Below are 12,313 nucleotides of genomic sequence, written 5' to 3' on the forward strand. Positions count from 1 at the left end.
CCCTCAAATTGTAAATATTATTACATGTTTCTCAGCATTTAAACCCTAATTCCTATTGCCTCTCACCAGCATTCTGATCTCCACATTGCCTAGGACCCAGGTCAATGTCTCCAAACTCCATCCTACTCACTGTTAGTCAGATGAAAGGAGATACAGACCCAAAGTCAGATACAGAAATCCTGGGTAGGGCTATTGGAATAGTCTATGATGCTTTTCCCCATTCTTTTACACATATTCCTCTCTCTTCCTGATGCATGCTCATGTGCACATACACACATGCACAGGCATGCACATGTTTTAAATCCTTTTTGTGCCACTTTCATGGACATCAAAATTGCTACCTATCCCTCTAGACTTGATTACTTCTCTCTTTTGTCAGTGATTTCTCTGCTATTATGAGAACGTTCTCAGTATTATCTTTTTTATAACTGAGAATAGAATAATGCAAAATTGACTTAATCTGCAGCACAAAGTTTACATTTTATTGTAAAAAAAAAGTTCTTGACAGGATTTCTAAACACTAAAATTGCTGAACAACAGTAATTATTTCGCTGTCTTTGAAAAAGACAGTCTCTCAGCTCTCTGGAAGAGATTGTTTTCCATCTTGTCTTGAAAGAGAATGAGACTTCAAATACTGTTTTTCAACTCCGTGCTGTTCAGACATATATTTAAAAATCTTCAGAAATCTTTTTAAATCGTAGATTCTGTTAAAACTTAATTGTCAAAATTGACAACAATTATAAAGTTAGTACTTTCTGTAAAAATGTGTTCTAAAAATTCTTGGCTAATACAATACTTACTTTTTCATTTACAAGTCACATTAGTCACTGTATTTTCTTTCTTTTTTAAGATTTTTTTTTTAAGATTTTATTTATTTATTTGACAGACAGAGATCACAAGTAGGCAGAGAGGCAGGCAGAGAGAGAGGAGGAAGCAGGCTCCCAGCCAAGCAGAGAGCCCGATGTGGGGCCCGATCCCAGGACCCTGGGATCAGGACCCGAGCCGAAGGCAGAGGCTTTAACCCACTGAGCCACCCAGGCGCCCCAGTCACTGTATTTTCTATAATACATTTTATATTGCATTTCCTATCAGTGGTATATACTACTTTTCAATGTACTACTTAAAGACATTATCATGGGAACCAGTGTAAGAAAAATCCTTTGTAAAATAATTGTGTGATGATATTAGAGCAATTGCAGTTATTTTTGAAGACATTAAGCTAAGCAATTATTTTCACTAACTCTGATGTTGCCAAATATTGTCCCCACTACTTTATGGGAAATACTGAAAGTCTATGATGCATTATTAGTTCAATGAACTTTCACGTCATTTGTGGAGATAAAATTTGTAAAGTTAGAACTTCAAGATAAAAATGCAAACATATTGCTACAAAAGTTGGGTACATGGAGGACATGGGGACTTAGAGTGGAGAAGGGAGTTGGGGGAAATTGGAAGGGGAGGTGAACCATGAGAGACTATGGACTCTGAAAAACAATCTGAGGGTTTTGATGGGCGGGGGGGTGGGAGGTTGGGGTACCAGGTGGTGGGTATTATAGAGGGCACGGATTGCATGGAGCACGGGGTGTGGTGCAAAAATAATGAATACTGTTATGCTGGAAATAAAAAAAAAAATTAAAAAAAAAATGCAACATATATCATGTTATACACTGTGTGCTCTAAAAAGAGAGATAAATGAATATCAGAAAGAGAAAGACCTTTGTAAGAATACAAATATGAGCTTACTATCAAGAATAGAATTTAAAAAAATGCAAACACACACACACACACACACACACAAGCTTCTTCAAAACAAATTCAAATATATAAAGGATACTTCCACTTAAAAATATGCTATCCTATTTTGATACCAGATATATAGGAGTTCAAGTGCAAAATCCAACACAATCTAACCCTTTGCCTTGGACAAGTCATTTCATCTCCTTGTGCTTCAAAACCTGCGAACCATCCATGTAAGAATGTGTAGTGAGGATTAAAATTAAGATAATGTATTCAAACAATTGGAGCTATCATGTTTTTCTATTGCTCCTCATAGAACCAATTACTTTGGCATAGAGAAAACACAGTAAATATGTTGTTAGTAGATATGATACAAATGAAAGTTTTCTATCTTATCCTGAAAATTGATAGTCCGTTATTTTAACCTTGTATGAATTGTAAAGTATTCAAAGTAGGAAGAGAAAAATCATGTACCAAGTATGTTATTTTTAGAGATAACGGCTTCTTAACATTAATATAATAAATTATTTCTTTTCAATAACATTGCTTTTAAAATAACTTAGTTCTTTTGTTACAGGAAATAACTGCAAGGCCACTGAATACAACAAGATGAAAAATATGCTTTTAGATTTACAAAATCAAAAATATATTACACAAGAAAATGAAAACCCTAACGGTGATGACATATCTTGGAAGAAGTTGTTGGTGGATCGAATGTTTAAATATTTTGATGCCGACAGTAATGGACTTGTAGATATTAATGAACTAACTCAGGTATGACTCATGATTGAATTAACAAGTTTATTTAAATGTATCATGTACAATATTTTCACATCTGTGTGAATTTATTCTGTATTAAAATATATGTTTAATCTGTATTATATGAGAGTGTAGACAAAACATACTTTTAAGGGCAACATTTGATTACTGTTAAATAACCAAGATTCAACTGAGTAAATTTTAAAGATTTAATTGGCTTTATTAAACAAAATTGAATTGGGCAACATCCCATTTGGCAAATAGACGGGTGCTAGGGCAGTTGTACAAGATGGAAAGTTTTTGTAGAAGGAGAGTGGGGCAGGAAAATTATTATCAAAAGAGAAAGGTTGTTCCAGATAAGGCCACTTTTCCTTAGGGGACAAGCATGGGCTATTCTCATGTAGATTACATCATCTTCTTTTGAGGTCTGGAAAGGGCCCAGGTGGTAGACTCATTGGTGCTGATTGAAAAATTCATGATGGACTAATAAGGCTACATTTCTGGAAGAGGTTGAACTACAATTAGTTTATTAGCCTATTATAATTTAGTTTATTAAGACATGGCCTAAGTGATGCCATTTTAAGATTCTTTGGTTGGTTGGTTAATTTTTGGGTTTTGGTGTTGTTTTTCTTTTAACACTATTCTATCAGCAATAAAATTTCAAGTAACATTTATATGATATTTTGTAGTTTAAAAATCAGTAACTACTTTTGATAGGTTTCTACACCTTAAATACCTAAAGGAATCACAAGTTCTTTACCTTACAAAATGTGTAAGAGATCTTCAGATCTACTCTGGAGCTTTTATAATGTTTGTCTATCAGTCAATGAGAACTTGTGTACCCAATCTTTAGGGGAATTATTCATCAGCAATTAAGCACATCTATAGCATAATGTAAGTAAATCATTTAGGAAGTTACTAAATTACTTTGTTTCAATAACCAAAGATTAATTAGGATACAGTCAATTTAGGTCAAATATTTAGTCCACCTTATTAAATTTCATTTATTTGAAAATTGTCACCAAAATGAAAGATGTAATAAGAAACCAATTACTAAGGAGACTATTTGAATAAACAAAGGTCTATTTAGATCATTTTGGAAAAACAGAAATACTTTTATATGTGTGTCATGGAGAAAGACTAGTTTGAAGGAAAATGTTAACACTGAGTCAAGAAACTAAACTAGTTGTAGAAAGTAGTAGAAATGTAAAATAGGAGACACAAGGTTTCTTCAAAAATTATACAGGTTTTAGGGAGTAATGAAGAAAAGAAGCCAATCTAGGATCAGCAATCTGGGAAAATGGTGATAGCACTGAGGAATTTTGCTGACTTCTTGATAATCCCTATAGTGACTATATTGAGGTGAATTTTGCTGTAGTACTTAGCAGTTAATACAGTTAATAAAAAAAATCCAGTAGTCTATAACGTCATGTCATTCATCTCTTATGGTTAATTTCATGGTTTATTTTAAAAATCTGACATTGTGGAATATTGGTTTTATTCTGCAAAGATTTTTAAGATTTGGAATAGTGTAACTTAGTTTAGAACTTTATATCAAAGTAAATTTGTAAGTAAATTGATTAGAGTTCTTGTCATTCTAGTTAATTAAAATATATATCATTTTCATTATCTCCTTTAATCCAGATTGCATTTATTGACTAGTTACTGAATCCAGGCATTGGGATTTAAAGAATCAAAATCTGGAATTTTAGGTAAAATTAATTAAATAAAATAAATTAAAAAAATAAATAAAATAAAAGTAAAATTAATTAAATTTTATAATTAAAATACCTATGTTATCATTTACTTCATGATTTATTTTTCAAGAAAGAAACTAGAATTTTATATTTATAGTAATGATAAGAAATTACTAGTTAATTAAAATGAATTTATAATTGAGGCATATCATCTTGATCTACATAGACTTGACATATCAGAATATATTGTGCTTTTTGCTTTTTTTAAATTTTATATATTCTATATGTAATATGAGATATGTATTATGTATGTAATACATATATTATTTATATATATATTAGTTTTATTAACATATCTACACCATTGTAACCATTGATTAGTTACAAAACATGCTTTGACCGAATCTGGTTATTATCATAGTAGCTCCATCTAAATCCAAATGGAAACCTTCTCCTCACTAGAAAATGGCAGTGACAGCACTTCAATTATACCTGTTTCAAGTTTCTACCACACCAAATTTGTATTTATTTCCTAGAGCAGCCTTAACAAAATAATGCAAAGTGGGTTTCTAAATCAACCTTTCTCTCCATTCAGCATCTAAAATCGAAGAATTGGCTATACCATGCTCTCTCTGAAATATCTGGAAGAAGATTCTTGCTTGTCTCTTTCAGTTTCTGGCAGTGTTAGGCATTCCTTGGCATTCATTGGCTTGTAGTAACATCTTTCTGCTTCTATAGTCACATGGCATCCTCTCTGTGTGCCTGTCTTCCCAACACCTTGCCTTTTCTAAAGAACACCAGTCATATTGGATTGGACCACCCTACTCCAGTATGACCTCATTTTAAGTTATCAAATTATATCTTTAACAGCCCTATTTCCAAAAATACACTACATTTGAAGCAACAGGATTAAGACTTCAATATATCTTTTAAGAAGATACAACTCAACCCATAATAAAGTTCATCTGCAACAAAATTATTTTTGTTTTCTCTGTTTCCCTTGGTTTGGATTTACTGTATGTCTGAAAAGTACTCTTCCAATTCATCTGAAAGTTATCCTCAGAAACTTTATATTCAGAAACTTCAGAAACTCTTTTGCATCTTGGCTTTCCATGAGGTAAATGGAAGGAAATTTCTGGGAGGTTTACTAACATCCTTCTGAATACATCCCATACCACATTAAGTCATTTCCACTTTTAGTAGTGCATTGTGAAAATATCAGTATCTCATCTGTCAGTAATCAACTATGAAATAAAAAAAGGAGAACAACAACAACAGAAGGTAATAACAAACACGCTTGAAAAAATGGAGTGATGGGTGCCTGGGTGGCTCAGTTGGTTAAGCAACCGCCTTCAACTCAGGACATGATCCTGGAGTACCAGGATCAAGTCCTGCATTGGGTTCCCAGCTCCACAAGGAGTCTGCTTCTCCCTCTGACTTTCTCCTCTTTCATGCTCTTTCTCTCTCTCAAATAAATGAATAAAATCGTAAAAAAATAAAAAGATAGAATGAATACCTAGATATGTATAGCACAGTATTGTTTTTGACTTGTGTCTTTTGGGGTTACAGTTACTCTTTAAGAACTTTTTGCTAAATATTATAACCAATAATATATATGGCTTTATTAATAAACTTAGAAACATATAATATCATAATTTAAAATGGAATTTTGAAATAATTTAACTTAGAAGGATAAAAAGGGAAAGGATCTTACTGGTGTCTTTTAATAATTTACAAGCTATTATTAGCAGAAATATAATACATAGCTCTAAAATACTGCCAGTGACAAGGAAAAATTAAAGAATATAATTTGGCTTTGAGGTTTTACAATTGCAGCATGAGAGCTGGCTGCATACATTCTATTTTTATTCCACATAATGAATATATATTCTAGAATTTTTCTTGCAGATTTTCAAGTAAATTAGAACCTACAGGCCTTTCTAGTTGAGAGTGAAAATGAATAAAAAATGTAGTAGATAAAAGAAATAGGATCCTTAGTATCACAGCTAACAATTTGTCACAGCAAGAAAATATTTACTAAAATAAACTGACCACTTATAGAAATAAATCTTGTTCAACACATCTCTTCATCACTCTACCTTAACATAGACATCTGTAACTGCACATTTCATCCTTCAGTCTGAGGCTCATTTTGTATGTTGAAAATACCCAATTATATTTTATAATTGGGTATTTTTATAGCAATTTTATAGCAATAGTAATTTATAGCAAAGTGAAGTTTTAGATTTTCTTTTTTTTATTTTTTTTTAAAGATTTTATTTATTTATTTGACAGACAGAGATCACAAGTAGGCAGAGAGGCAGGCGGAGAGAGAGAAGTAAGGAGGAAGCAGGCTCCTCACTGGGCAGGGACCTGAGCTGAAGGCAGAGGCTTTAATCCACTGAGCCACCCAGGCGCCCCGAAGTTTTAGATTTTCAAAAGAATTGTGTTTTATTAAGTTAATATATTCACTGATAGTGCTCTGGTAGATTTGCCATTGGTAATAGAGGATCTGGAAGAGTTAAAAAAGGTAATAACAGAAGAAAATAAATCAACAAAGATTAAGATGACATATGCATTTCAAAAGACCAAAAGAGAATGTTACAAATGCAAAGGCATGAGTGGTTCTAAATTGGTAAAGTCCTAGAATTTTTTTTTCAAAATAATCTTTTTTTATGATCAAAGTGTAGTAGATTAGAACTTTGTTTTATGGAGCCTGGGTTCAAATGGCATCTTTACTACTTACTACCTCTGAACCTTTGGCCAGTTACTTAAACTCTGAGACTGTTTTCCTTTCTATATATTAGCAATAATACTAGTCTTTACTGTGTAAATTTAATATAATATATCATTTACAATATACATGTTTCTTAGGAACATGATTAGCACACAGAAAATACAGTGTGTTAGCTATAATTATATTTTCAAAGCTAACTTTCATGTGATGACACAGATGATAATATAAGCAAAGAGAGCACATATACTTAAGTTATTGAATGAGTGATTGAATAATAGTTCCATTATGATCATCCTCCTTTGCATTTTTTTTTAATGCTTATACTTGGATGATAGGTGATAACAACTTAAATATCATTAGGTCACAGCCATTATGACACAGAAATCTATATATACATTATTAAACATACAAAAATTTTAATACTAACTTTTATAATGAAAAGAAAAATGGTCTGGGGTACCTGGTGGCTCAGTCAGTTGAGCATCCAACTCTCAATTTCAACTCAGGTCATTATCTCAGGGTCAGGGATGGAATCTGTGTTGTTCTCTAGGCTTAGCAGAGAGTCTGCCTAAGATTCTCTCTCTTCCTCTTACTCTGTCCTTCCTCTACCCCATGCACATGCATGTGCGCATTCTTTCTCTCTCTAGAATAAATAAATAAAATATTAAAAAAAAATAGAGGGGTGCTTAGGTGGTTCAGTTAGTTAAGTGTCTGACTCTTCATTTTGACTCAGGTCATGACCTCAGGATCATGAGGTTGAGCCCAAGTGGGGGTCTCCGCTCAGTGGAGAGTCAGCTTGAAAATTCTTTCCCTTTGCCCCTCCTCCCACTGACTCATTCTTTCTCTCTCTCTCTCTCTTTAAAATAAATAAACATTTAAAAAGTTTTTTAAAAATAAAGAAAAAAGTTTCCTGCAAAAAAGAGAAATGGTTTTGGTTTTCCCAAGAAATTAGAAAAAATAAATGATGGTGTGTTTTTATTTTGCTCATCTCATTTGAAGTACTTACATATTTGTCGGCATGAATTGTTAAATCCTGAGTACTATGTTATAGTAACTAATAGTGATAATATTAATAATAGTAATGATACTTATTTTATTGCTATAATCTAGATGTCTATGTCCCCTTTGTGCTTCTTTTGGAACTCCACAAAAATTTTATGCATATACATGTATAATTATATATATATGTAAAATATATATATTTGCAAGAAGCAATATAGACGTGCTTGAAGATGTGTAAGGGAGATATAGGGTGTTTACATCACAAAGTACTTAAATCCCAAATTGAAATCCAGTTTAGTTGAAGTGTTTTGTACACTTTTCCTTTCCTTATGCCTTGTCCAGGTGTGCTTTGCTTTTCCTACACCATAGATTCAGTGCCTAAATCTATCTCTCAGCCTGGGGCTCCAAATGCTTTATCATGTAAAACAGTATGTTCTATTTTATATTCCCCTGAATTTGTATGACAAATACATCACATCCCACAGTTGCCAATATCTATCCTTTTTAAAAAAACTAATGACAGGTTATACGATATAATACCAACATCAAAACCCAGTGTCTATCATATTCTTCTCTTTAGGAGAAATACATCATCAGTCTTTGAAATGTAAGGAAATTCCTAGCCTCTGTCTTGTGCCTTACTTTTTATACTTTCAGAACCTAATTAAGTCCTGTATCTCTCTTTTTCCTCAAGTGTATGGCCCACTTTTAGCATTTGGGTGAGAATTTCTGTTCCCCAAATGATATGGAGATGGATGGTAAGGAAAGTGTGTTATTTATAAACTTTGTTGTTTTATAGGAACAGAACAGAACATTGACTCCTTCCAATATAATTGTCTTAATTACTGTATGACAAAGGTAGTATTTCAATCACATTTAAATATTTTTTGTGCATTTTGTCTTTAAATATCTATTCTATCTTTATGGAAAACAGGTAAAAGGGCAGTTATTTTGTTGTAGAGGTCTGTATCTTTTCTCAGATCCATGCAATAGTGTCTGGATTCCATTCACAATGAGATTTTTTTTTTTTAAAGATTTTATTTATTTATTTGACAGACAGAGATCACAAGTAGACAGAGAGGCAGGCAGAGAAAGAGGGAAACAGGCTCCCTGCTGAGCAGAGAGCTAGATGAGGGACTCGATTCCAGAACCCTGAGATCATGACCTGAGTTGAAGGAAGCAGCTTAACCCACTGAGCCACCCAGGTACCCTCACAATGAGATTATTAAACTGAGTAGTCCTTGCTGGTAACTAATTCTGTATACTAAAGGTAAAATCAAATGTTCTGCCTTTTTCTGAAGACCATTTTGATAAAGTGTGAAACCTTATTTGTTTGGTGTTCTACCTTAGCTTAACTCCCCACATCTAAGCAAATGTCTGAGGTTCATCTCTATTATCTGTATCTGTCTCTCTTTCTTTTCTTTAATTATCTTCCCCAAAAGTGAGAACTTGATGCTATCTTTGGATCTATGGTGAAATCTGAGCTTTACTGATGCTTGCTTCAGTGAAAATCATTCTTATAACAATATGCTCCAAATTGGATTATCATATTCCAATGTACGATTCATAGAATAATAGCTTACTGCAAAAGCCTCAACAAACATAAAAGTATATTTTTGCATAGTATGATCACAAACCTGATATCTCTCCCAAGTGTTATATATATGATTAGTGTAGTCAGGGGCTCAGCTACATAGTAACATATTTGTGGCTTTCAAAACATAATTTCCCTACAACAGACCTGAATGTGTGATGCTTGAAATAAAGATTTCAGGATGAGGTGACCTAAGGTATGAATATATTCCTCCTGGCCAGTCTAGCATGTAGAGAAAGGTCACTAGAATTGTGAAGGTTAATGAACATTTATTTTTTAAAAAAGAAAAAAGTTGGGGGTGGCTCAGAATGGTTCTGGGTGGTTTATTCATATGTATAGAGGGAACCACTGGGGATACTAAAAGAGTTAAGGTAAGCAGAAAGATTGTGAATCAGCAGCTAAATTTGTTTGTGAATTATGGGGAGAGAATGGAAGAGAATTATATAGCTGAATGGCCTGAGATTCAAAGAAGTAGGTCCTTTCTCTCTCTCTCTCTCTCCATCTCTCCATCCATCCATCTCTCATTTTTATCTATCTAATGAAGACAGGTGTAGGAAGCAGAAAAAATCCAGAAGTGCCAAGAGGGAGCCATTGAGTTATTGACCATCTTCCGTGCTGAGACAGAATGGATACGAGAGAAAAATCGGCCTCTGATTGATAAAATTATTAGACAAATTGTTTTCTTAAGGGGTAGCCAGAATTCTCAAAGTTAACGTGGTGAAGAACATGTTTTTTATAAGAAATGGAAGATAAAAGAGAGTTTTCTGATCAGAGAACAGGATTTCCAGAGGTCACTATGTTGGGTTTGAGTTGGAAAGGAATGGAAATTGAGTCAGAGAAGGAAATGTGCATAGCAATATGGGGAATTCATAGGGTCACAGAGCTAAACCAGGGTATGAAACACAAAGGAAATTGTCCAGATTGTCCCATAGAGGGGAATGGACAACTTTGTCTTGCACTGTGGTCTCAATGTTGGGTCTTTAGGGTAAGATGAAGGGACTAATAAGCAGATTTCACCTGGCAGAATGGCACCCTTGAATTTGTTAGCAGTGTTGAAAGGTAAGCTGAGGCATATTAAAATCTTAAGAATTTATTTGACCAAAAATCTATTTGAATTGGACTGTGCCAAACTAGCAATGGTTAAGATGCATTCTGCTGACAGGAGCTAATGGAAAACTTTTCTAGAGAAAAGGAGAAAGCAAAGTAAGGAAATCTTTGATTGGCTACTGCTTAAAGCATACTTGGCTATTTGTGATTGGTTGTCAGTTTTGAAAATTGCGGCATTTACAGGCTTAGATATTGGGTTGTTTATATAGAGGCCAGAGCATTAGATCCAACTCAGTCTAATGGCTTCCTTGTTTAACTTAATAGTAGTAAACATAGGGTTCTTAAAGTGAAATAGTGCTAACAGCTTGGAAAATCTACTCCTTCGGCCTCTCCCTATTTCATAAAATAACCACCCGTAGAATTTAAGTAAGCAAAATCATTCCCTTGTGATTCTGAGTTTAAATAAGCAGCTGTATTGAGTATATTGATTTAGCTCTTTCTTCATTTAGATTCTGTCATCTTAATAAGCTGATTCACATTAAGCATGCATATTAGAATGAAATATTTCCCTAATGTGCACACATGCCAACTCTTTATTAAAATAATAAAAAGAGCTACTTGTTCGCAGGATTTAGATTATTATGTTATACATATTTGACTTAAAAAGCTATTTGCTCAATGACTACCATATGTGAATACATTTACAAAATTAAATAAAAAGCAAGAATAAATAAGACCAGATATTTTTAAGCTATCAGAATGGGCATGGCAATGATGTTTTTGCAACTTTTGTACATACAATTTTCTTTAAAAATTATTAGAGCTGTTATATAGGGAATGGATAATTAATCTTTATTTTGAGTTGATGAAGCCTATTACAATTTTCAGGATTTTTTAAAAGGTTCTAGTATCTAGCCAACATATTTATTTACTATAAGATTGGTAAGAATTGTTTTGTCTAATAGATAAAAAAGCTATTTTAGTGGGAACAAACTAAATGCAAATAAACAAGCTTTTGTCTGGATAGAGAAGGGAGATAAGTGAGGACTTCCAGGGAATGCCATGGTAATTAATCCCATTTAACATTTTAAAGCCCCATAAACCTTCTGGTAGATGAAATAAGGTAGCAGAAACCAGGTGTTTGACTTAGAATGGCAGTGGCAATGCCAGTAGGTAGATCTTCCTAGTACCGGCAATTTCCTCTCAAACGCTAAAGATTTCAGAAGGGTAATCACAGCAACAGTTAGCACTTAACAGAGAAAGGTAAGGCTTGTGATTGTTTAGTTGCAGCTTGAGGCTACAATTAAGAAACAGGACTTTCAATCCTATCTGGAAACATTAGTAAAGAGTTTCAAGTATTCTTTTTTTCTTTTTCTTGTTTAATGCTTTTCATAATATGCACAAGACAATTGGAAAATTTTTTAAAAATTGTTTTTAAAACATTTAAGCATATCGTTTATAGAATCTTTCCCTTGGAATATTAATATGCATTTAAAAACGGGGAATTCACATTCAGAAAATCCCTATGAGCCATATAGAATGCCTTAAAAATAAAATATTTTTTTTCTCATTAATGTTATATCTTCAGCAGGTTCTTCAAAAGAATTAACTTTGACACTATTGATTTTTTAAATGTTACAAAACCTAGAAGAGAACTTAAAAGATGTTAATTTTTATGTAAACCTTTTCTTGTAATACACCTAGTTCAGGATAACATCGGTTATATATAATTAAACAATT

At 33.0% G+C, this 12,313-nt stretch overlaps 1 protein-coding gene across 4 annotated transcripts in view; it reads left to right on the forward strand.

Annotated features, from left to right (window-relative positions):
• Positions 1-12,313, forward strand: part of FSTL5 (follistatin like 5) — a 761,141-nt gene that overhangs the window by 380,166 nt on the left and 368,662 nt on the right. For all 4 annotated transcript variants that reach the window (XM_032332636.1, XM_032332637.1, XM_032332635.1 and 1 more), the window contains exon 5: positions 2,315-2,511. In XM_032332636.1, the coding sequence (XP_032188527.1) occupies positions 2,315-2,511 (197 nt within the window). The remainder of the gene's footprint in view (positions 1-2,314; positions 2,512-12,313) is intronic.

This window comes from Mustela erminea, chromosome 2, assembly GCF_009829155.1.
Source record: "Mustela erminea isolate mMusErm1 chromosome 2, mMusErm1.Pri, whole genome shotgun sequence".
Lineage (NCBI taxonomy): Eukaryota > Metazoa > Chordata > Mammalia > Carnivora > Mustelidae > Mustela > Mustela erminea.